The sequence below is a fragment of the Ranitomeya variabilis genome, chromosome 3, assembly GCF_051348905.1.
Source record: "Ranitomeya variabilis isolate aRanVar5 chromosome 3, aRanVar5.hap1, whole genome shotgun sequence".
Taxonomy (NCBI): Eukaryota; Metazoa; Chordata; class Amphibia; order Anura; family Dendrobatidae; genus Ranitomeya; species Ranitomeya variabilis.
Genome location: NC_135234.1, coordinates 781407415 through 781435015, shown reverse-complemented (window position 1 = coordinate 781435015; position 27601 = coordinate 781407415). Strand labels below are relative to the sequence as shown.

General features: G+C 47.2%; 1 protein-coding gene across 2 annotated transcripts in view; it reads right to left on the bottom strand.

Annotated features, from left to right (window-relative positions):
• The window catches only part of CCKBR (cholecystokinin B receptor), a 120315-nt gene extending 93091 nt beyond the window's left edge, over positions 1-27224 (bottom strand). For both annotated transcript variants that reach the window (XR_013224165.1, XM_077298978.1), the window contains exon 1: positions 26963-27224. Coding sequence is in view for 1 of the 2 variants with exons in the window: in XM_077298978.1 (XP_077155093.1) it covers positions 26963-27146 (184 nt within the window). In the remaining variant the exon portion in view is untranslated. The remainder of the gene's footprint in view (positions 1-26962) is intronic.
• Between the last annotated feature and the right edge of the window lie 377 nt (positions 27225-27601).

Genomic DNA, 27601 nt, shown 5'->3' with positions numbered 1-27601 from the left:
ACAGGTCACAGCAGCAGTAGGTATATCAGAACAGCACCAAGAATAACAGGTCACAGCAGCACTAGGTATATCAGAACAGCACCAAGAATAACAGGTCACAGCAGCACTAGGTATATCAGAACAGCACCAAGAATAACAGGTCACAGCAGCACTAGGTATATCAGAACAGCACTAAGAATAACAGGTCACAGCAGCAGTAGGTATATCAGAACTGCACCAAGAATAACAGGTCACAGCAGCAGTAGGTATATCAGAACTGCACCAAGAATAACAGGTCACAGCAGCACTAGGTATATCAGAACAGCACCAAGAATAACAGGTCTCAGCAGCACTAGGTATATCAGAACAGCACCAAGAATAACAGGTCTCAGCAGCACTAGGTATATCAGAAGAGCACCAAGAATAACAGGTCACAGCAGCAGTAGATATATCAGAACTGCACCAAGAATAACAGGTCACAGCAGCAGTAGGTATATCAGAAATGCACCAAGAATAACAGGTCACAGCAGCACTAGGTATATCAGAACAGCACTAATAATAACAGGTCACAGCAGCACTAGATATATCAGAACAGCACCAAGAATAACAGGTCACAGCAGCACTAGGTATATCAGAACAGCACTAAGAATAACAGGTCACAGCAGCACTAGGTATATCAGAACAGCACTAATAATAACAGGTCACAGCAGCACTAGATATATCAGAACAGCACCAAGAATAACAGGTCTCAGCAGCACTAGGTATATCAGAACTGCACCAAGAATAACAGGTCACAGCAGCAGTAGGTATATCAGAACAGCACCAAGAATAACAGGTCACAGCAGCACTAGGTATATCAGAACAGCACCAAGAATAACAGGTCACAGCAGCACTAGGTATATCAGAACAGCACCAAGAATAACAGGTCACAGCAGCACTAGGTATATCAGAACAGCACTAAGAATAACAGGTCACAGCAGCAGTAGGTATATCAGAACTGCACCAAGAATAACAGGTCACAGCAGCAGTAGATATATCAGAACTGCACCAAGAATAACAGGTCACAGCAGCACTAGGTATATCAGAACAGCACCAAGAATAACAGGTCTCAGCAGCACTAGGTATATCAGAACAGCACTAAGAATAACAGGTCACCACAGCACTACATATATCAGAACAGCACCAAGAATAACAGGTCACAGCAGCAGTAGATATATCAGAACTGCACCAAGAATAACAGGTCACAGCAGCAGTAGATATATCAGAACAGCACTAATAATAACAGGTCACCACAGTACTAGGTATATCAGAAATGCACCAAGAATAACAGGTCACAGCAGCACTAGCTATATCAGAACAGCACCAAGAATAACAGGTCACAGCAGCAATAGGTATATCAGAACAGCACCAAGAATAACAGGTCACAGCAGCACTAGGTATATCAGAACAGCACCAAGAATAGCAGGTCACAGCAGCACTAGGTATATCAGAAATGCACCAAGAATAACAGGTCACAGCAGCACTAGATATATCAGAACAGCACCAAGAATAACAGGTCACAGCAGCACTAGGTATATCAGAACAGCACCAAGAATAACAGGTCACAGCAGCAGTAGGTATATCAGAACAGTACCAAGAATAACAGGTCACAGCAGCAGTAGGTATATCAGAACAGCACCAAGAATAACAGGTCACAGCAGCAGTAGGTATATCAGAACAGTACCAAGAATAACAGGTCACAGCAGCACTAGGTATATCAGAACAGCACTAATAATAACAGGTCACAGCAGCACTAGATATATCAGAACAGCACCAAGAATAACAGGTCACAGCAGCACTAGGTATATCAGAACAGCACTAAGAATAACAGGTCACAGCAGCACTAGGTATATCAGAACAGCACTAATAATAACAGGTCACAGCAGCACTAGATATATCAGAACAGCACCAAGAATAACAGGTCTCAGCAGCACTAGGTATATCAGAACTGCACCAAGAATAACAGGTCACAGCAGCAGTAGGTATATCAGAACAGCACCAAGAATAACAGGTCACAGCAGCACTAGGTATATCAGAACAGCACCAAGAATAACAGGTCACAGCAGCACTAGGTATATCAGAACAGCACCAAGAATAACAGGTCACAGCAGCACTAGATATATCAGAACAGCACCAATAATAACAGGTCACCACAGCACTAGGTATATCAGAACAGCACCAAGAATAACAGGTCACAGCAGCAGTAGGTATATCAGAACAGCACCAAGAATAACAGGTCACAGCAGCACTAGGTATATCAGAACAGCACTAAGAATAACAGGTCACAGCAGCAGTAGGTATATCAGAACTGCACCAAGAATAACAGGTCACAGCAGCACTAGGTATATCAGAACAGCACCAAGAATAACAGGTCTCAGCAGCACTAGGTATATCAGAACAGCACCAAGAATAACAGGTCACAGCAGCAGTAGGTATATCAGAACTGCACTAAGAATAACAGGTCACAGCAGCACTACATATATCAGAACAGCACCGAGAATAACAGGTCACAGCAGCACTAGGTATATCAGAACAGCACTAAGAATAACAGGTCACCACAGCACTACATATATCAGAACAGCACCAAGAATAACAGGTCACAGCAGCACTAGATATATCAGAACTGCACCAAGAATAACAGGTCACAGCAGCACTAGGTATATCAGAACAGCACCAAGAATAACAGGTCACAGCAGCAGTAGGTATATCAGAACAGCACTAAGAATAACAGGTCACAGCAGCACTACATATATCAGAACAGCACCGAGAATAACAGGTCACAGCAGCACTAGGTATATCAGAACTGCACTAAGAATAACAGGTCACCACAGCACTACATATATCAGAACAGCACCAAGAATAACAGGTCACAGCAGCAGTAGATATATCAGAACTGCACCAAGAATAACAGGTCACAGCAGCACTAGATATATCAGAACAGCACCAAGAATAACAGGTCACAGCAGCAGTAGGTATATCAGAAATGCACCAAGAATAACAGGTCACAGCAGCACTAGGTATATCAGAACTGCACCAAGAATAACAGGTCACAGCAGCACTAGGTATATCAGAACAGCACCAAGAATAACAGGTCACAGCAGTAGTAGGTATATCAGAACTGCACCAAGAATAACAGGTCTCAGCAGCACTAGGTATATCAGAACAGCACCAAGAATAACAGGTCACAGCAGCAGTAGGTATATCAGAACAGGACCAAGAATAACAGGTCACAGCAGTAGTAGGTATATCAGAACAGCACCAAGAATAACAGGTCACAGCAGCACTAGGTATATCAGAACAGCACCAAGAATAACAGGTCACAGCAGCAGTAGGTATATCAGAACAGCACCAAGAATAACAGGTCTCAGCAGCACTAGGTATATCAGAACAGCACCAAGAATAACAGGTCACAGCAGCACTAGGTATATCAGAACAGCACCAAGAATAACAGGTCACAGCAGCAGTAGGTATATCAGAACAGCACCAAGAATAACAGGTCACAGCAGCAGTAGATATATCAGAACAGCACCAAGAATAACAGGTCACAGCAGCACTAGATATATCAGAACTGCACCTAGAATAACAGGTCACAGCAGCACTAGATATATCAGAACTGCACCAAGAATAACAGGTCACAGCAGCACTAGATATATCAGAACAGCACCAAGAATAACAGGTCACAGCAGCAGTAGGTATATCAGAACAGCACCAAGAATAACAGGTCACAGCAGCACTAGATATATCAGAACAGCACCAAGAATAACAGGTCACAGCAGCACTAGATATATCAGAACAGCACCAAGAATAACAGGTCACAGCAGCACTAGGTATATCAGAACAGCACTAAGAATAACAGGTCACAGCAGCACTAGGTATATCAGAACAGCACTAATAATAACAGGTCACAGCAGCACTAGATATATCAGAACAGCACCAAGAATAACAGGTCTCAGCAGCACTAGGTAAATCAGAACTGCACCAAGAATAACAGGTCACAGCAGCAGTAGGTATATCAGAACAGCACCAAGAATAACAGGTCACAGCAGCACTAGGTATATCAGAACAGCACCAAGAATAACAGGTCACAGCAGCACTAGGTATATCAGAACAGCACCAAGAATAACAGGTCACAGCAGCACTAGATATATCAGAACAGCACTAAGAATAACAGGTCACAGCAGCAGTAGGTATATCAGAACAGCACCAAGAATAACAGGTCACAGCAGCAGTAGGTATATCAGAACAGCACCAAGAATAACAGGTCACAGCAGCACTACATATATCAGAACAGCACCAAGAATAACAGGTCACAGCAGCACTAGATATATCAGAACTGCACCAAGAATAACAGGTCACAGCAGCACTAGGTATATCAGAACAGCACTAAGAATAACAGGTCACAGCAGCAGTAGGTATATCAGAACAGCACCAAGAATAACAGGTCACAGCAGCAGTAGATATATCAGAACAGGACCAAGAATAACAGGTCACAGCAGCAGTAGGTATATCAGAACTGCACCAAGAATAACAGGTCACAGCAGCACTAGGTATATCAGAACAGCACCAAGAATAACAGGTCACAGCAGCACTAGGTATATCAGAACAGCACCAAGAATAACAGGTCACAGCAGCACTAGGTATATCAGAACAGCACCAAGAATAACAGGTCACAGCAGCACTAGATATATCAGAACTGCACCAAGAATAACAGGTCACAGCAGCACTACATATATCAGAACTGCACCAAGAATAACAGGTCACAGCAGCACTACATATATCAGAACAGCACCAAGAATAACAGGTCACAGCAGCAGTAGGTATATCAGAACAGCACTAAGAATAACAGGTCACAGCAGCAGTAGGTATATCAGAACTGCACCAAGAATAACAGGTCACAGCAGCAGTAGATATATCAGAACTGCACCAAGAATAACAGGTCACAGCAGCAGTAGGTATATCAGAACAGCACCAAGAATAACAGGTCACAGCAGCACTAGGTATATCAGAACAGCACCAAGAATAACAGGTCACAGCAGCACTAGGTATATCAGAACAGCACCAAGAATAACAGGTCACAGCAGCACTAGGTATATCAGAACAGCACTAAGAATAACAGGTCACAGTAGCAGTAGGTATATCAGAACTGCACCAAGAATAACAGGTCACAGCAGCAGTAGATATATCAGAACTGCACCAAGAATAACAGGTCACAGCAGCACTAGGTATATCAGAACAGCACCAAGAATAACAGGTCTCAGCAGCACTAGGTATATCAGAACAGCACTAAGAATAACAGGTCACCACAGCACTACATATATCAGAACAGCACCAAGAATAACAGGTCACAGCAGCAGTAGATATATCAGAACTGCACCAAGAATAACAGGTCACAGCAGCAGTAGGTATATCAGAAATGCACCAAGAATAACAGGTCACAGCAGCACTAGATATATCAGAACAGCACCAAGAATAACAGGTCACAGCAGCACTAGGTATATCAGAACAGCACCAAGAATAACAGGTCACAGCAGCAGTAGGTATATCAGAACAGTACCAAGAATAACAGGTCACAGCAGCAGTAGGTATATCAGAACAGCACCAAGAATAACAGGTCACAGCAGCAGTAGGTATATCAGAACAGTACCAAGAATAACAGGTCACAGCAGCACTAGGTATATCAGAACAGCACTAATAATAACAGGTCACAGCAGCACTAGATATATCAGAACAGCACCAAGAATAACAGGTCACAGCAGCACTAGGTATATCAGAACAGCACTAAGAATAACAGGTCACAGCAGCACTAGGTATATCAGAACAGCACTAATAATAACAGGTCACAGCAGCACTAGATATATCAGAACAGCACCAAGAATAACAGGTCTCAGCAGCACTAGGTATATCAGAACTGCACCAAGAATAACAGGTCACAGCAGCAGTAGGTATATCAGAACAGCACCAAGAATAACAGGTCACAGCAGCACTAGGTATATCAGAACAGCACCAAGAATAACAGGTCACAGCAGCACTAGGTATATCAGAACAGCACCAAGAATAACAGGTCACAGCAGCACTAGGTATATCAGAACAGCACTAAGAATAACAGGTCACAGCAGCAGTAGGTATATCAGAACTGCACCAAGAATAACAGGTCACAGCAGCAGTAGGTATATCAGAACTGCACCAAGAATAACAGGTCACAGCAGCACTAGGTATATCAGAACAGCACCAAGAATAACAGGTCTCAGCAGCACTAGGTATATCAGAACAGCACCAAGAATAACAGGTCTCAGCAGCAGTAGGTATATCAGAACAGCACCAAGAATAACAGGTCACAGCAGCACTAGGTATATCAGAACAGCACTAAGAATAACAGGTCACAGCAGCAGTAGGTATATCAGAACTGCACCAAGAATAACAGGTCACAGCAGCACTAGGTATATCAGAACAGCACCAAGAATAACAGGTCTCAGCAGCACTAGGTATATCAGAACAGCACCAAGAATAACAGGTCACAGCAGCAGTAGGTATATCAGAACTGCACTAAGAATAACAGGTCACAGCAGCACTACATATATCAGAACAGCACCGAGAATAACAGGTCACAGCAGCACTAGGTATATCAGAACAGCACTAAGAATAACAGGTCACCACAGCACTACATATATCAGAACAGCACCAAGAATAACAGGTCACAGCAGCACTAGATATATCAGAACTGCACCAAGAATAACAGGTCACAGCAGCACTACATATATCAGAACAGCACCAAGAATAACAGGTCACAGCAGCAGTAGGTATATCAGAACAGCACTAAGAATAACAGGTCACAGCAGCACTACATATATCAGAACAGCACCGAGAATAACAGGTCACAGCAGCACTAGGTATATCAGAACTGCACTAAGAATAACAGGTCACCACAGCACTACATATATCAGAACAGCACCAAGAATAACAGGTCACAGCAGCAGTAGATATATCAGAACTGCACCAAGAATAACAGGTCACAGCAGCACTAGATATATCAGAACAGCACCAAGAATAACAGGTCACAGCAGCAGTAGGTATATCAGAAATGCACCAAGAATAACAGGTCACAGCAGCACTAGGTATATCAGAACTGCACCAAGAATAACAGGTCACAGCAGCAGTAGGTATATCAGAACAGCACCAAGAATAACAGGTCACAGCAGTAGTAGGTATATCAGAACTGCACCAAGAATAACAGGTCTCAGCAGCACTAGGTATATCAGAACAGCACCAAGAATAACAGGTCACAGCAGCAGTAGGTATATCAGAACAGGACCAAGAATAACAGGTCACAGCAGTAGTAGGTATATCAGAACAGCACCAAGAATAACAGGTCACAGCAGCACTAGGTATATCAGAACAGCACCAAGAATAACAGGTCACAGCAGCAGTAGGTATATCAGAACAGCACCAAGAATAACAGGTCTCAGCAGCACTAGGTATATCAGAACAGCACCAAGAATAACAGGTCACAGCAGCACTAGGTATATCAGAACAGCACCAAGAATAACAGGTCACAGCAGCAGTAGGTATATCAGAACAGCACCAAGAATAACAGGTCACAGCAGCAGTAGATATATCAGAACAGCACCAAGAATAACAGGTCACAGCAGCACTAGATATATCAGAACTGCACCTAGAATAACAGGTCACAGCAGCACTAGATATATCAGAACTGCACCAAGAATAACAGGTCACAGCAGCACTAGATATATCAGAACAGCACCAAGAATAACAGGTCACAGCAGCACTAGATATATCAGAACAGCACCAAGAATAACAGGTCACAGCAGCACTAGGTATATCAGAACAGCACCAAGAATAACAGGTCACAGCAGCACTAGGTATATCAGAACAGCACCAAGAATAACAGGTCACAGCAGCACTAGATATATCAGAACAGCACTAAGAATAACAGGTCACAGCAGCAGTAGGTATATCAGAACAGCACCAAGAATAACAGGTCACAGCAGCAGTAGGTATATCAGAACAGCACCAAGAATAACAGGTCACAGCAGCACTACATATATCAGAACAGCACCAAGAATAACAGGTCACAGCAGCACTAGATATATCAGAACTGCACCAAGAATAACAGGTCACAGCAGCACTAGGTATATCAGAACAGCACTAAGAATAACAGGTCACAGCAGCAGTAGGTATATCAGAACAGCACCAAGAATAACAGGTCACAGCAGCAGTAGATATATCAGAACAGGACCAAGAATAACAGGTCACAGCAGCAGTAGGTATATCAGAACTGCACCAAGAATAACAGGTCACAGCAGCACTAGGTATATCAGAACAGCACCAAGAATAACAGGTCACAGCAGCACTAGGTATATCAGAACAGCACCAAGAATAACAGGTCACAGCAGCACTAGGTATATCAGAACAGCACCAAGAATAACAGGTCACAGCAGCACTAGATATATCAGAACTGCACCAAGAATAACAGGTCACAGCAGCACTACATATATCAGAACTGCACCAAGAATAACAGGTCACAGCAGCACTACATATATCAGAACAGCACCAAGAATAACAGGTCACAGCAGCAGTAGGTATATCAGAACAGCACTAAGAATAACAGGTCACAGCAGCACTACATATATCAGAACAGCACCGAGAATAACAGGTCACAGCAGCACTAGGTATATCAGAACTGCACTAAGAATAACAGGTCACCACAGCACTACATATATCAGAACAGCACCAAGAATAACAGGTCACAGCAGCAGTAGATATATCAGAACTGCACCAAGAATAACAGGTCACAGCAGCACTAGATATATCAGAACAGCACCAAGAATAACAGGTCACAGCAGCAGTAGGTATATCAGAACAGCACCAAGAATAACAGGTTACAGCAGCACTAGATATATCAGAACAGGACCAAGAATAACAGGTCACAGCAGTAGTAGGTATATCAGAACAGCACCAAGAATAACAGGTCTCAGCAGCACTAGGTATATCAGAACAGCACCAAGAATAACAGGTCACAGCAGCAGTAGGTATATCAGAACAGCACCAAGAATAACAGGTCACAGCAGCAGTAGGTATATCAGAACAGCACCAAGAATAACAGGTCACAGCAGCACTAGGTATATCAGAACAGCACCAAGAATAACAGGTCACAGCAGCACTAGGTATATCAGAACAGCACCAAGAATAACTGGTCACAGCAGCACTAGGTATATCAGAACAGCACTAAGAATAACAGGTCACAGCAGCAGTAGATATATCAGAACAGCACCAAGAATAACAGGTCACAGCAGCAGTAGGTATATCAGAACAGCACCAAGAATAACAGGTCACAGCAGCACTAGATATATCAGAACAGCACCAAGAATAATGGGTCACAGCAGCAGTAGATATATCAGAACAGCACTAAGAATAACAGGTCACAGCATCACTAGGTATATCAGAACAGCACCAAGAATAATGGGTCACAGCAGCACTAGGTATATCAGAACAGCACCAAGAATAATGGGTCACAGCAGCAGTAGATATATCAGAACAGCACTAATAATAACAGGTCACAGCAGCACTAGATATATCAGAACAGCACCAAGAATAATGGGTCACAGCAGCACTAGGTATATCAGAACAGCACCAAGAATAACAGGTCACAGCAGCAGTAGGTATATCAGAACAGCACCAAGAATAACAGGTCACAGCAGCACTAGATATATCAGAACTGCACCAAGAATAACAGGTCACAGCAGCAGTAGGTATATCAGAACAGCACTAAGAATAACAGGTCACAGCAGCAGTAGGTATATCAGAACTGCACCAAGAATAACAGGTCACAGCAGCACTAGGTATATCAGAACAGCACCAAGAATAATGGGTCACAGCAGCAGTAGATATATCAGAACAGCACCAAGAATAACAGGTCACAGCAGCGCTAGGTATATCAGAACAGCACCAAGAATAACAGGTCACAGCAGCACTAGGTATATCAGAACTGCACCAAGAATAACAGGTCACAGCAGCACTAGGTATATCAGAACTGCACCAAGAATAACAGGTCACAGCAGCAGTAGGTATATCAGAACAGCACCAAGAATAACAGGTCACAGCAGTAGTAGGTATATCAGAACAGCACCAAGAATAACAGGTCACAGCAGCAGTAGATATATCAGAACAGCACCAAGAATAATGGGTCACAGCAGCAGTAGATATATCAGAACAGCACCAAGAATAACAGGTCACAGCAGCACTAGATATATCAGAACTGCACCAAGAATAACAGGTCACAGCAGCACTAGATATATCAGAACAGCACCAAGAATAACAGGTCACAGCAGCACTAGGTATATCAGAACAGCACCAAGAATAACAGGTCACAGCAGCACTAGGTATATCAGAACAGCACCAAGAATAACAGGTCACAGCAGCACTAGATATATCAGAACAGCACCAAGAATAACAGGTCACAGCAGCACTAGGTATATCAGAACTGCACCAAGAATAACAGGTCACAGCAGCACTAGGTATATCAGAACAGCACCAAGAATAACAGGTCACAGCAGCACTAGGTATATCAGAACAGCACTAAGAATAACAGGTCACAGCAGCAGTAGGTATATCAGAACTGCACCAAGAATAACAGGTCACAGCAGCAGTAGATATATCAGAACTGCACCAAGAATAACAGGTCACAGCAGCACTAGGTATATCAGAACAGCACCAAGAATAACAGGTCTCAGCAGCACTAGGTATATCAGAACAGCACTAAGAATAACAGGTCACCACAGCACTACATATATCAGAACAGCACCAAGAATAACAGGTCACAGCAGCAGTAGATATATCAGAACTGCACCAAGAATAACAGGTCACAGCAGCAGTAGGTATATCAGAAATGCACCAAGAATAACAGGTCACAGCAGCACTAGATATATCAGAACAGCACCAAGAATAACAGGTCACAGCAGCACTAGGTATATCAGAACAGCACCAAGAATAACAGGTCACAGCAGCAGTAGGTATATCAGAACAGTACCAAGAATAACAGGTCACAGCAGCAGTAGGTATATCAGAACAGCACCAAGAATAACAGGTCACAGCAGCAGTAGGTATATCAGAACAGTACCAAGAATAACAGGTCACAGCAGCACTAGGTATATCAGAACAGCACTAATAATAACAGGTCACAGCAGCACTAGATATATCAGAACAGCACCAAGAATAACAGGTCACAGCAGCACTAAGTATATCAGAACAGCACTAAGAATAACAGGTCACAGCAGCACTAGGTATATCAGAACAGCACTAATAATAACAGGTCACAGCAGCACTAGATATATCAGAACAGCACCAAGAATAACAGGTCTCAGCAGCACTAGGTATATCAGAACTGCACCAAGAATAACAGGTCACAGCAGCAGTAGGTATATCAGAACAGCACCAAGAATAACAGGTCACAGCAGCACTAGGTATATCAGAACAGCACCAAGAATAACAGGTCACAGCAGCACTAGGTATATCAGAACAGCACCAAGAATAACAGGTCACAGCAGCACTAGATATATCAGAACAGCACCAATAATAACAGGTCACAGCAGCACTAGGTATATCAGAACAGCACCAAGAATAACAGGTCTCAGCAGCACTAGATATATCAGAACAGCACCAAGAATAACAGGTCACAGCAGCACTAGGTATATCAGAACAGCACCAAGAATAACAGGTCACAGCAGCAGTAGGTATATCAGAACAGCACCAAGAATAACAGGTCACAGCAGCACTAGGTATATCAGAACAGCACTAAGAATAACAGGTCACAGCAGCAGTAGGTATATCAGAACTGCACCAAGAATAACAGGTCACAGCAGCACTAGGTATATCAGAACAGCACCAAGAATAACAGGTCTCAGCAGCACTAGGTATATCAGAACAGCACCAAGAATAACAGGTCACAGCAGCAGTAGGTATATCAGAACAGCACCAAGAATAACAGGTCACAGCAGCACTAGGTATATCAGAACAGCACCAAGAATAACAGGTCTCAGCAGCACTAGGTATATCAGAACAGCACCAAGAATAACAGGTCACAGCAGCAGTAGGTATATCAGAACAGCACCAAGAATAACAGGTCACAGCAGCACTAGATATATCAGAACTGCACTAAGAATAACAGGTCACAGCAGCACTACATATATCAGAACAGCACCGAGAATAACAGGTCACAGCAGCACTAGGTATATCAGAACAGCACTAAGAATAACAGGTCACCACAGCACTACATATATCAGAACAGCACCAAGAATAACAGGTCACAGCAGCACTAGATATATCAGAACTGCACCAAGAATAACAGGTCACAGCAGCACTACATATATCAGAACAGCACCAAGAATAACAGGTCACAGCAGCAGTAGGTATATCAGAACAGCACTAAGAATAACAGGTCACAGCAGCACTACATATATCAGAACAGCACCGAGAATAACAGGTCACAGCAGCACTAGGTATATCAGAACTGCACTAAGAATAACAGGTCACCACAGCACTACATATATCAGAACAGCACCAAGAATAACAGGTCACAGCAGCAGTAGATATATCAGAACTGCACCAAGAATAACAGGTCACAGCAGCACTAGATATATCAGAACAGCACCAAGAATAACAGGTCACAGCAGCAGTAGGTATATCAGAAATGCACCAAGAATAACAGGTCACAGCAGCACTAGGTATATCAGAACTGCACCAAGAATAACAGGTCACAGCAGCAGTAGGTATATCAGAACAGCACCAAGAATAACAGGTCACAGCAGTAGTAGGTATATCAGAACTGCACCAAGAATAACAGGTCTCAGCAGCACTAGGTATATCAGAACTGCACCAAGAATAACAGGTCTCAGCAGCACTAGGTATATCAGAACAGCACCAAGAATAACAGGTCACAGCAGTAGTAGGTATATCAGAACTGCACCAAGAATAACAGGTCTCAGCAGCACTAGGTATATCAGAACAGCACCAAGAATAACAGGTCACAGCAGCAGTAGGTATATCAGAACAGGACCAAGAATAACAGGTCACAGCAGTAGTAGGTATATCAGAACAGCACCAAGAATAACAGGTCACAGCAGCACTAGGTATATCAGAACAGCACCAAGAATAACAGGTCACAGCAGCAGTAGGTATATCAGAACAGCACCAAGAATAACAGGTCTCAGCAGCACTAGGTATATCAGAACAGCACCAAGAATAACAGGTCACAGCAGCACTAGGTATATCAGAACAGCACCAAGAATAACAGGTCACAGCAGCAGTAGGTATATCAGAACAGCACCAAGAATAACAGGTCACAGCAGCAGTAGATATATCAGAACAGCACCAAGAATAACAGGTCACAGCAGCACTAGATATATCAGAACTGCACCTAGAATAACAGGTCACAGCAGCACTAGATATATCAGAACTGCACCAAGAATAACAGGTCACAGCAGCACTAGATATATCAGAACAGCACCAAGAATAACAGGTCACAGCAGCACTAGATATATCAGAACAGCACCAAGAATAACAGGTCACAGCAGCACTAGGTATATCAGAACAGCACCAAGAATAACAGGTCACAGCAGCACTAGGTATATCAGAACAGCACCAAGAATAACAGGTCACAGCAGCACTAGATATATCAGAACAGCACTAAGAATAACAGGTCACAGCAGCAGTAGGTATATCAGAACAGCACCAAGAATAACAGGTCACAGCAGCAGTAGGTATATCAGAACAGCACCAAGAATAACAGGTCACAGCAGCACTACATATATCAGAACAGCACCAAGAATAACAGGTCACAGCAGCACTAGATATATCAGAACTGCACCAAGAATAACAGGTCACAGCAGCACTAGGTATATCAGAACAGCACTAAGAATAACAGGTCACAGCAGCAGTAGGTATATCAGAACAGCACCAAGAATAACAGGTCACAGCAGCAGTAGATATATCAGAACAGGACCAAGAATAACAGGTCACAGCAGCAGTAGGTATATCAGAACTGCACCAAGAATAACAGGTCACAGCAGCACTAGGTATATCAGAACAGCACCAAGAATAACAGGTCACAGCAGCACTAGGTATATCAGAACAGCACCAAGAATAACAGGTCACAGCAGCACTAGGTATATCAGAACAGCACCAAGAATAACAGGTCACAGCAGCACTAGATATATCAGAACTGCACCAAGAATAACAGGTCACAGCAGCACTACATATATCAGAACTGCACCAAGAATAACAGGTCACAGCAGCACTACATATATCAGAACAGCACCAAGAATAACAGGTCACAGCAGCAGTAGGTATATCAGAACAGCACTAAGAATAACAGGTCACAGCAGCACTAGGTATATCAGAACTGCACCAAGAATAACAGGTCACAGCAGCAGTAGATATATCAGAACTGCACCAAGAATAACAGGTCACAGCAGCAGTAGGTATATCAGAACAGCACCAAGAATAACAGGTCACAGCAGCACTAGGTATATCAGAACAGCACCAAGAATAACAGGTCACAGCAGCACTAGGTATATCAGAACAGCACCAAGAATAACAGGTCACAGCAGCACTAGGTATATCAGAACAGCACTAAGAATAACAGGTCACAGCAGCAGTAGGTATATCAGAACTGCACCAAGAATAACAGGTCACAGCAGCACTAGATATATCAGAACTGCACCAAGAATAACAGGTCACAGCAGCAGTAGGTATATCAGAACTGCACTAAGAATAACAGGTCACAGCAGCAGTAGGTATATCAGAACAGCACCAAGAATAACAGGTCACAGCAGTAGTAGGTATATCAGAACTGCACCAAGAATAACAGGTCTCAGCAGCACTAGGTATATCAGAACAGCACCAAGAATAACAGGTCACAGCAGCAGTAGGTATATCAGAACAGGACCAAGAATAACAGGTCACAGCAGTAGTAGGTATATCAGAACAGCACCAAGAATAACAGGTCACAGCAGCACTAGGTATATCAGAACAGCACCAAGAATAACAGGTCACAGCAGCAGTAGGTATATCAGAACAGCACCAAGAATAACAGGTCTCAGCAGCACTAGGTATATCAGAACAGCACCAAGAATAACAGGTCACAGCAGCACTAGGTATATCAGAACAGCACCAAGAATAACAGGTCACAGCAGCAGTAGGTATATCAGAACAGCACCAAGAATAACAGGTCACAGCAGCAGTAGATATATCAGAACAGCACCAAGAATAACAGGTCACAGCAGCACTAGATATATCAGAACTGCACCTAGAATAACAGGTCACAGCAGCACTAGATATATCAGAACTGCACCAAGAATAACAGGTCACAGCAGCACTAGATATATCAGAACAGCACCAAGAATAACAGGTCACAGCAGCACTAGATATATCAGAACAGCACCAAGAATAACAGGTCACAGCAGCACTAGGTATATCAGAACAGCACCAAGAATAACAGGTCACAGCAGCACTAGGTATATCAGAACAGCACCAAGAATAACAGGTCACAGCAGCACTAGATATATCAGAACAGCACTAAGAATAACAGGTCACAGCAGCAGTAGGTATATCAGAACAGCACCAAGAATAACAGGTCACAGCAGCAGTAGGTATATCAGAACAGCACCAAGAATAACAGGTCACAGCAGCACTACATATATCAGAACAGCACCAAGAATAACAGGTCACAGCAGCACTAGATATATCAGAACTGCACCAAGAATAACAGGTCACAGCAGCACTAGGTATATCAGAACAGCACTAAGAATAACAGGTCACAGCAGCAGTAGGTATATCAGAACAGCACCAAGAATAACAGGTCACAGCAGCAGTAGATATATCAGAACAGGACCAAGAATAACAGGTCACAGCAGCAGTAGGTATATCAGAACTGCACCAAGAATAACAGGTCACAGCAGCACTAGGTATATCAGAACAGCACCAAGAATAACAGGTCACAGCAGCACTAGGTATATCAGAACAGCACCAAGAATAACAGGTCACAGCAGCACTAGGTATATCAGAACAGCACCAAGAATAACAGGTCACAGCAGCACTAGATATATCAGAACTGCACCAAGAATAACAGGTCACAGCAGCACTACATATATCAGAACTGCACCAAGAATAACAGGTCACAGCAGCACTACATATATCAGAACAGCACCAAGAATAACAGGTCACAGCAGCAGTAGGTATATCAGAACAGCACTAAGAATAACAGGTCACAGCAGCACTACATATATCAGAACAGCACCGAGAATAACAGGTCACAGCAGCACTAGGTATATCAGAACTGCACTAAGAATAACAGGTCACCACAGCACTACATATATCAGAACAGCACCAAGAATAACAGGTCACAGCAGCAGTAGATATATCAGAACTGCACCAAGAATAACAGGTCACAGCAGCACTAGATATATCAGAACAGCACCAAGAATAACAGGTCACAGCAGCAGTAGGTATATCAGAACAGGACCAAGAATAACAGGTCACAGCAGTAGTAGGTATATCAGAACAGCACCAAGAATAACAGGTCTCAGCAGCACTAGGTATATCAGAACAGCACCAAGAATAACAGGTCACAGCAGCAGTAGGTATATCAGAACAGCACCAAGAATAACAGGTCACAGCAGCAGTAGGTATATCAGAACAGCACCAAGAATAACAGGTCACAGCAGCACTAGGTATATCAGAACAGCACTAATAATAACAGGTCACAGCAGCACTAGGTATATCAGAACAGCACCAAGAATAACAGGTCACAGCAGCACTAGGTATATCAGAACAGCACCAAGAATAACAGGTCACAGCAGCAGTAGGTATATCAGAACAGCACCAAGAATAACAGGTCACAGCAGCACTAGATATATCAGAACTGCACCAAGAATAACAGGTCACAGCAGCAGTAGGTATATCAGAACAGCACTAAGAATAACAGGTCACAGCAGCAGTAGGTATATCAGAACTGCACCAAGAATAACAGGTCACAGCAGCACTAGGTATATCAGAACAGCACCAAGAATAATGGGTCACAGCAGCAGTAGATATATCAGAACAGCACCAAGAATAACAGGTCACAGCAGCGCTAGGTATATCAGAACAGCACCAAGAATAACAGGTCACAGCAGCACTAGGTATATCAGAACTGCACCAAGAATAACAGGTCACAGCAGCACTAGGTATATCAGAACTGCACCAAGAATAACAGGTCACAGCAGCAGTAGGTATATCAGAACAGCACCAAGAATAACAGGTCACAGCAGTAGTAGGTATATCAGAACAGCACCAAGAATAACAGGTCACAGCAGCAGTAGATATATCAGAACAGCACCAAGAATAATGGGTCACAGCAGCAGTAGATATATCAGAACAGCACCAAGAATAACAGGTCACAGCAGCACTAGATATATCAGAACTGCACCAAGAATAACAGGTCACAGCAGCACTACATATACCAGAACAGCACCAAGAATAACAGGTCACAGCAGCACTAGATATATCAGAACTGCACCAAGAATAACAGGTCACAGCAGCACTAGGTATATCAGAACAGCACCAAGAATAACAGGTCACAGCAGCACTAGATATATCAGAACAGCACCAAGAATAACAGGTCACAGCAGCACTAGGTATATCAGAACTGCACCAAGAATAACAGGTCACAGCAGCACTAGGTATATCAGAACAGCACCAAGAATAACAGGTCACAGCAGCACTAGATATATCAGAACAGCACCAAGAATAACAGGTCACAGCAGCACTAGGTATATCAGAACTGCACCAAGAATAACAGGTCACAGCAGCACTAGATATATCAGAACTGCACCAAGAATAACAGGTCACAGCAGCACTAGATATATCAGAACTGCACCAAGAATAACAGGTCACAGCAGTGCTAAGTAAATCATATTAATACAACAGGTTATAATTATAGTAAGTAAATAAGTATAATAAGCTACAGCAACAACAAGTATATCATGTTATTACAACAACACCGACACAGGGTTACTGTGGCACTGAGTATAAAAGGTTCAGTGTATGGAGTACAGCAGGTTACAGCAGCTCGAGGTATAAAAATGATTCAGTGACAAAGATTATATCAGGTTTCAGCATCAGTAAATATAACACGTTACAGCAGCACTGAATGTAGGAGAGGAAACAGATCAGTATAAAGAGAAGAGCTGTCAGCGGAGTAAGGCAAAATACTGAGGGATAGGAGCTGGAGATACAACAGATGAGACTTTGGGAAAGGAGACACGGTAGTGGGAAAAAAAAAAAGCAGTAAGGCTACTTTCACACTAGCGTTTTTTTGCATACGTCGCAATGCGTCGTTTTGGCGAAAAAATGCATCCTGCAAAGTCGTCTGCAGGATGCGTCTTTTCCCCATAGACTAACATTAGCGACGCATTGCGACGTATTGACACACGTCGCAACCTGTAACTTTTTTTGTGCCGACGGTCCGCCATTTCCGACCGCGCATGCGCGGCCGGAACTCCGCCCCCACCTCCCCACACTTCACAATGGGGCAACGGATGCGTGGAAAAACAGCATCCGCTGCCCCCGTTGTGCGGCGCTTGCACAGTATGCGTCGGTAAGTCGGGCCGAAGCAGCGCGACGGCCCCGTACCGACGCTAGTGTGAAAGTAGCCTAAGAGGGGAGACGAGGGATAAAAGGCAAAGATAGTGAGAAAGGAAGAGTCAGGAAATGAGAGAAGCATGAGAAATAGTACAAAAGACAGCTGGTTATGGCCGGGAACACGGATGTGAGGAGCAACAGTGGCACAAATGAGGGAATAGTTTGACAGTAGGTGAGACACTTGAAAAAGAGGCAAGAGATAAAATATTTCAGGCGACAGAAGGAAAGAACTGACATTGGGATGGAAGAAGTGACAGGAAGAAAGGAGAACTGACAGCGGGATGGAAGAGGCGACAGAAGGAAAGAACTGACATCGGGATGGAAGAGGTGACAGAAAGAAAGGAGAACTGACAGCGGGATGGAAGAGGTGACAGGAAGAAAGGAGAACTGACATCGGGATGGAAGAGGTGAAGAAAGAAAGGAGAACTGACATCGGGATGGAAGAGGCGACAGAAGGAAAGAACTGACATCGGGATGGAAGAGGTGACAGAAAGAAAGGAGAACTGACATCGGGATGGAAGAAGTGACAGGAAGAAAGGAGAACTGACATCGGGATGGAAGAGGTGAAGAAAGAAAGGAGAACTGACAGCGGGATGGAAGAGGTGACAGAAGGAAAGAACTGACATCAAGATGGAAGAGGCGACAGAAGGAAAGAACTGACATTGGGATGGAAGAAGTGACAGGAAGAAAGGAGAACTGACAGCGGGATGGAAGAGGCGACAGAAGGAAAGAACTGACATTGGGATGGAAGAAGTGACAGGAAGAAAGGAGAACTGACAGCGGGATGGAAGAGGCGACAGAAGGAAAGAACTGACATTGGGATGGAAGAAGTGACAGGAAGAAAGGAGAACTGACATCAGGATGGAAGAGGTGACAGAAAGAAAAGAGAACTGACATCAGGATGGAAGAGGTGACAGAAAGAAAGAACTGACATCGGGATGGAAGAGGCGACAGAAGGAAAGAACTGACAGCGGGATGGAAGAGGTGACAGAAGGAAAGAACTGACATCGGGATGGAAGAGGTGACAGGAAGAAAGGAGAACTGACATCAGGATGGAAGAGGTGACAGAAAGAAAGGAGAACTGACATCAGGATGGAAGAGGTGACAGAAAGAAAGGAGAACTGACAGCGGGATGGAAGAGGTGACAGGAAGAAAGGAGAACTGACATCGGGATGGAAGAGGTGAAGAAAGAAAGGAGAACTGACATCGGGATGGAAGAGGCGACAGAAGGAAAGAACTGACATCGGGATGGAAGAGGTGACAGAAAGAAAGGAGAACTGACATCGGGATGGAAGAAGTGACAGGAAGAAAGGAGAACTGACATCGGGATGGAAGAGGTGAAGAAAGAAAGGAGAACTGACAGCGGGATGGAAGAGGTGACAGAAGGAAAGAACTGACATCAAGATGGAAGAGGCGACAGAAGGAAAGAACTGACATTGGGATGGAAGAAGTGACAGGAAGAAAGGAGAACTGACAGCGGGATGGAAGAGGCGACAGAAGGAAAGAACTGACATTGGGATGGAAGAAGTGACAGGAAGAAAGGAGAACTGACAGCGGGATGGAAGAGGCGACAGAAGGAAAGAACTGACATTGGGATGGAAGAAGTGACAGGAAGAAAGGAGAACTGACATCAGGATGGAAGAGGTGACAGAAAGAAAAGAGAACTGACATCAGGATGGAAGAGGTGACAGAAAGAAAGAACTGACATCGGGATGGAAGAGGCGACAGAAGGAAAGAACTGACAGCGGGATGGAAGAGGTGACAGAAGGAAAGAACTGACATCGGGATGGAAGAGGTGACAGGAAGAAAGGAGAACTGACATCAGGATGGAAGAGGTGACAGAAAGAAAGGAGAACTGACATCAGGATGGAAGAGGTGACAGAAAGAAAAGAGAACTGACAGCGGGATGGAAGAGGCGACAGAAGGAAAGAACTGACATCGGGATGGAAGAAGTGACAGGAAGAAAGGAGAACTGACATCGCGATGGAAGAGGTGACAGGAAGAAAGGAGAACTGACATCGGGATGGAAGAGGTGACAGAAAGAAAAGAGAACTGACAGCGGGATGGAAGAGGTGACAGAAAGAAAAGAGAACTGACAGCGGGATGGAAGAGGTGAAGAAAGAAAGGAGAACTGACATCGGGATGGAAGAGGTGATAGAAAGAAAAGAGAACTGACATCGGGATGGAAGAGGTGACAGAAAGAAAAGAGAACTGACAGCAGGATGGAAGAGGCGACAGAAGGAAAGAACTGACATCGGGATGGAAGAGGTGACAGGAAGAATGAAGAAATGATAGCGGGATGGAAGAAGTGACAGGAAGAAAGGAGAACTGACAGCGGGATGGAAGAGGTGACAGGAAGAAAGGAGAACTGATAGCGGGATGGAAGAGGTGACAGGAAGAAAGGAGAACTGACATCGGGATGGAAGAGGTGACAGAAAGAAAAGAGAACTGACAGCGGGATGGAAGAGGTGACAGAAAGAAAAGAGAACTGACAGCGGGATGGAAGAGGTGAAGAAAGAAAGGAGAACTGACATCGGGATGGAAGAGGTGACAGAAAGAAAAGAGAACTGACATCGGGATGGAAGAGGTGACAGAAAGAAAACAGAACTGACAGCAGGATGGAAGAGGCGACAGAAGGAAAGAACTGACAGCGGGATGGAAGAAGTGACAGGAAGAAAGGAGAACTGACATCGGGATGGAAGAGGTGACAGGAAGAAAGGAGAACTGACAGCGGGATGGAAGAGGCGACAGAAGGAAAGAACTGACAGCGGGATGGAAGAAGTGACAGGAAGAAAGGAGAACTGACATCGGGATGGAAGAGGTGACAGGAAGAAAGGAGAACTGACATTGGGATGGAAGAGGCGACAGAAGGAAAGAACTGATAGCAGGATGGAAGAGGTGACAGGAAGAAAGGAGAACTGATAGCAGGATGGAAGAGGTGACAGGAAGAAAGGAGAACTGACAGCGGGATGAAGAGGTGACAGGAAGAATGAAGAACCGACAGCGGGATGGAAGAGGTGACAGAAAGAAAGGAGAACTGATAGCAGGATGGAAGAGGTGACAGGAAGAATGAAGAACTGACAGCGGGATAGAAGAGGTGACAGGAAGAAAGGAGAACTGACATCGGGATGGAAGAGGTGAAGAAAGAAAGGAGAACTGACATCGGGATGGAAGAGGTGACAGAAAGAAAAGAGAACTGACAGCAGGATGGAAGAGGCGACAGAAGGAAAGAACTGACATCGGGATGGAAGAAGTGACAGGAAGAAAGGAGAACTGACATCGGGATGGAAGAGGTGAAGAAAGAAAGGAGAACTGACAGCGGGATGGAAGAGGCGACAGAAGGAAAGAACTGATAGCAGGATGGAAGAAGTGACAGGAAGAAAGGAGAACTGACAGCAGGATGGAAGAGGCGACAGAAGGAAAGAACTGACATCGGGATGGAAGAAGTGACAGGAAGAAAGGAGAACTGACATCGGGATGGAAGAGGCGACAGAAAGAAAGAACTGACATCGGGATGGAAGAAGTGACAGGAAGAAAGGAGAACTGACATCGGGATGGAAGAGGTGACAGGAAGAAAGGAGAACTGACAGCGGGATGGAAGAGGCGACAGAAGGAAAGAACTGACAGCGGGATGGAAGAAGTGACAGGAAGAAAGGAGAACTGACAGCGGGATGGAAGAGGCGACAGAAGGAAAGAACTGACAGCGGGATGGAAGAAGTGACAGGAAGAAAGGAGAACTGACATCGGGATGGAAGAAGTGACAGGAAGAAAGAAGAACTGACATCGGGATGGAAGAGGCGACAGAAGGAAAGAACTGATAGCAGGATGGAAGAAGTGACAGGAAGAAAGGAGAACTGACAGCGGGATGGAAGAGGTGACAGGAAGAAAGGAGAACTGACAGCGGGATGAAGAGGTGACAGGAAGAATGAAGAACCGACAGCGGGATGGAAGAGGTGACAGAAAGAAAGGAGAACTGACAGCGGGATGGAAGAGGCGACAGAAAGAAAGGAGAACTGACATCGGGATGGAAGAGGTGACAGAAGGAAAGAACTGACATCGGGATGAAGAGGTGACAGGAAGAAAGGAGAACTGACATCGGGATGGAAGAGGTGACAAAGAAAGGAGAACTGACAGCGGGATGGAAGAGGTGACAGGAAGAATGAAGAACTGACAGCGGGATGGAAGAGGTGACAGAAAGAAAGGAGAACTGACAGCGGGATGGAAGAGGTGACAGAAGGAAAGAACTGACAGCAGGATGGAAGAAGTGACAGGAAGAAAGGAGAACTGACAGCGGGATGGAAGAGGTGACAGGAAGAAAGGAGAACTGACAGCGGGATGAAGAGGTGACAGGAAGAATGAAGAACCGACAGCGGGATGGAAGAGGTGACAGAAAGAAAGGAGAACTGACAGCGGGATGGAAGAGGCGACAGAAAGAAAGGAGAACTGACATCGGGATGGAAGAGGTGACAGAAGGAAAGAACTGACATCGGGATGAAGAGGTGACAGGAAGAAAGGAGAACTGACATCGGGATGGAAGAGGTGACAGAAGGAAAGAACTGACAGCGGGATGGAAGAAGTGACAGGAAGAAAGGAGAACTGACATCGGGATGGAAGAGGTGACAGGAAGAAAGGAGAACTGACATCGGGATGGAAGAGGCGACAGAAGGAAAGAACTGATAGCAGGATGGAAGAAGTGACAGGAAGAAAGGAGAACTGACAGCGGGATGGAAGAGGTGACAGGAAGAAAGGAGAACTGACAGCGGGATGAAGAGGTGACAGGAAGAATGAAGAACCGACAGCGGGATGGAAGAGGTGACAGAAAGAAAGGAGAACTGACAGCGGGATGGAAGAGGCGACAGAAAGAAAGGAGAACTGACATCGGGATGGAAGAGGTGACAGAAGGAAAGAACTGACATCGGGATGAAGAGGTGACAGGAAGAAAGGAGAACTGACATCGGGATGGAAGAGGTGACAAAGAAAGGAGAACTGACAGCGGGATGGAAGAGGTGATGGGTAAAAGAATAAGACAGTCAGATATAAAAGGCGACAGTAGAAAAGAAAATAAGAGATGCGAGAGGAGACAGATACGAGAGGAGACAGTCAGATATGAGAGGACAGTATGCCAGGAGAGATGACAAGGATAGAAAGAGATACGATGGGAAAGTTCATAAATGGGAGAGAAGAAATGTCGCTTGGAGAGAAAGGTGTCCGTGTAGGGCAGAAGATACCAGGGTGATGTCTGTTGTTGGGGTGATGTTGGTGACAAGGTGATGTCCGGTGTCGGGGTGATGTCCGGTGTCGGGGTGATGTCCGATGTCAGGGTGATGTCCGGTGTCGGGGTGATGTCCGATGTCAGGGTGATGTCCGGTGTCAGGGTGATGTCCGGTGTCAGGGTGATGTCCGGTGTCAGGGTGATGCCCACTGTCAGGATGATGTTCGGTGTCAGTATGATGTCCGGTGTCGGGGTGATGTCGGTGTCAGGGTGATGTCCGGTGTCGGGGTGATGCCCCCTGTCAGGGTGATGTCCGGTGTCAGTATGATGCCCTGGTTCAGGGTGATGTCCAGTGTCGGGGAGATGCCCGGTGTCGGGGTGATGCCCGGTGTTGGGGTGATGCCCCCTGTCAGGGTGATGTCCGGTGTCAGTATGATGCCCTGGTTCAGGGTGATGCCCGATGTCGGGGTGATGTCCGGTGTCAGGGTGATGTCCGGTGACAGGGTGATGTCCGGTGACAGGGTGATGCCCGGTGTCGGGGTGATGTCCGGTGTCGGGGTGATGTCCGGTGTCGGGGTGATGCCCGGTGACAGGATGATGTCCGGTGACAGGGTGATGTCCGGTGACAGGGTGATGTCCGGTGTCGGGGTGATGTCCGGTGTCAGGGTGATGTCCGGTGTCGGGGTGATGCCCGGTGTCGGGGTGATGTCCGGTGTCGGGGTGATGTCCGGTGTCGGGGTGATGTCCGGTGTCGGGGTGATGCCCGGTGTCGGGGTGATGCCCGGTGAAAGGGTGATGTCCGGTGTCGGGGTGATGTCCGGTGTCGGGGTGATGCCCGGTGTCAGGGTGATGTCCGGTGTCGGGGTGATGTCCGGTGTCGGGGTGATGTCCGGTGTCGGGGTGATGCCCGGTGACAGGGTGATGTCCGGTGTCGGGATGATGTCCGGTGTCGGGGTGATGCCCGGTGTCAGGGTGATGTCCGGTGACAGGATGATGTCCGGTGTCAGTGTGATATCCGGTGTCAGGGTGATGTCCGGTGACAGGATGATGTCCGGTGTCGGGGTGATGTCCGGTGTCGGGGTGATGCCGGTGTCAGGGTGATGTCCGGTGACAGGGTGATGTCCGGTGTCGGGGTGATGTCCGGTGTCGGGGTGATGTCCGGTGTCAGGGTGATGTCCGGTGACAGGGTGATGTCCGGTGACAGGGTGATGTCCGGTGTCGGGGTGATGTCCGGTGTCAGGGTGATGTCCGGTGTCGGGGTGATGTCCGGTGTCGGGGTGATGTCCGGTGACAGGGTGATGTCCGGTGTCGGGGTGATGTCCGGTGTCGGGGTGATGTCCGGTGTCGGGGTGATGTCCGGTGACAGGGTGATGTCCGGTGACAGGGTGATGTCCGGTGACGGGGTGATGTCCGGTGTCGGGGTGATGTCCGGTGTCAGGGTGATGTCCGGTGTCGGGGTGATGTCCGGTGACAGGGTGATGTCCGGTGTCGGGGTGATGTCCGGTGTCGGGGTGATGTCCGGTGTCGGGGTGATGCCCGGTGACAGGATGATGTCCGGTGACAGGGTGATGTCCGGTGTCGGGGTGATGTCCGGTGACAGGGTGATGTCCGGTGTCGGGGTGATGTCCGGTGTCAGGGTGATGTCCGGTGTCGGGGTGATGCCCGGTGTCGGGGTGATGTCCGGTGTCGGGGTGATGTCCGGTGTCGGGGTGATACCCGGTGACAGGGTGATGTCCGGTGTCGGGGTGATGCCCGGTGACAGGGTGATGTCCGGTGTCGGGGTGATGTCCGGTGTCGGGGTGATGTCCGGTGTCGGGGTGATGTCCGGTGTCGGGGTGATGCCCGGTGACAGGATGATGTCCGGTGACAGGGTGATGTCCGGTGACAGGGTGATGTCCGGTGTCGGGGTGATGTCCGGTGTCAGGGTGATGTCCGGTGTCGGGGTGATGCCCGGTGTCGGGGTGATGTCCGGTGTCGGGGTGATGTCCGGTGTCGGGGTGATGCCCGGTGACAGGGTGATGTCCGGTGTCGGGGTGATGCCCGGTGACAGGGTGATGTCCGGTGTCGGGGTGATGTCCGGTGTCGGGGTGATGTCCGGTGTCGGGGTGATGCCCGGTGACAGGGTGATGTCCGGTGTCGGGGTGATGCCCGGTGTCGGGGTGATGTCCGGTGTCGGGGTGATGCCCGGTGTCGGGGTGATGTCCGGTGTCAGGGTGATGTCCGGTGTCGGGGTGATGTCCGGTGTCGGGGTGATGTCCGGTGTCGGGGTGATGTCCGGTGTCGGGGTGATGCCCGGTGACAGGGTGATGTCCGGTGTCGGGGTGATGTCCGGTGTCGGGGTGATGTCCGGTGTCGGGGTGATGCCCGGTGACAGGGTGATGTCCGGTGTCGGGGTGATGCCCGGTGTCGGGGTGATGTCCGGTGTCGGGGTGATGCCCGGTGACAGGGTGATGTCCGGTGTCGGGGTGATGTCGGTGTCGGGGTGATGCCCGGTGTCAGGGTGATGTCCGGTGTCGGGGTGATGTCCGGTGTCGGGGTGATGCCCGGTGTCGGGGTGATGTCCGGTGTCAGGGTGATGTCCGGTGTCGGGGTGATGTCCGGTGTCGGGGTGATGTCCGGTGTCGGGGTGATGTCCGGTGTCGGGGTGATGCCCGGTGACAGGGTGATGTCCGGTGTCGGGGTGATGTCCGGTGTCGGGGTGATGTCCGGTGTCGGGGTGATGCCCGGTGACAGGGTGATGTCCGGTGTCGGGGTGATGCCCGGTGTCGGGGTGATGTCCGGTGTCGGGGTGATGCCCGGTGACAGGGTGATGTCCGGTGTCGGGGTGATGTCGGTGTCGGGGTGATGCCCGGTGTCAGGGTGATGTCCGGTGTCGGGGTGATGTCCGGTGTCAGTATGATGCCCTGGTTCAGGGTGATGCCCGGTGTCAGGGTGATGCCCGGTGCGGGTCTGTGATCACTGACAGCTGGCTCCGGCCAGTCTGCACCTTCTCTCCTCCTGTGCCCCCCGTCCCCGGGCGCAGACCCCCTGTCCTCTCACCTGCAGGGCTCTGCGCTCTTCTGCCGCCCAGGTCACAGGTGAGGTTGAGGGCAGCTGTCAGGTTCCAGGTGGCATTGCTGCTGCTGCTGCTGCTCAGGTTGTGCAGGCGGCTGAGGAGGCTGCGGCGGCACAGCAGCTCCTGCAGGACGCTCAGGTTCCCGGGCAGCAGCCGTGCGGGCTCCATGTCCAGCGGTCAGAGCTCAGTCAGTGGCGCTCCCGGTGCCCGGCTCCGCCGCTCCCGGTGCCATGTGCAGCCCGCGATCCTCAGAGCAGCACTGAGCGCAGCCCCGCACTACAGCGCACCGAGCGCAGAGCAGTGATGGGCAGCAGCGCCCCCCGGTGCCCGAGCGCGGAGCTGCACCCTGCACGGAGACTGGCAGCTGGGGTCTGCACTCTGGAGGGTGGGCACCGTGGATCACACAGGCACTGCTCTCTGCAGATCTGTCGGTCTGGTGCCCAGTGAGGCGGCTCTTACCGGACTACCAGGAGCCGTCACATCTATGGAGCCTCCGATACATGACAACACCTGAAGCTACAGGCAGAAGAACTGGGGCCACACGGGTCCCCAGCCACAGGCAGAAGAACTGGGGCCACACGGGCCCCCAGCCACAGGCAGAAGAACTGGGGCCACACGGGCCC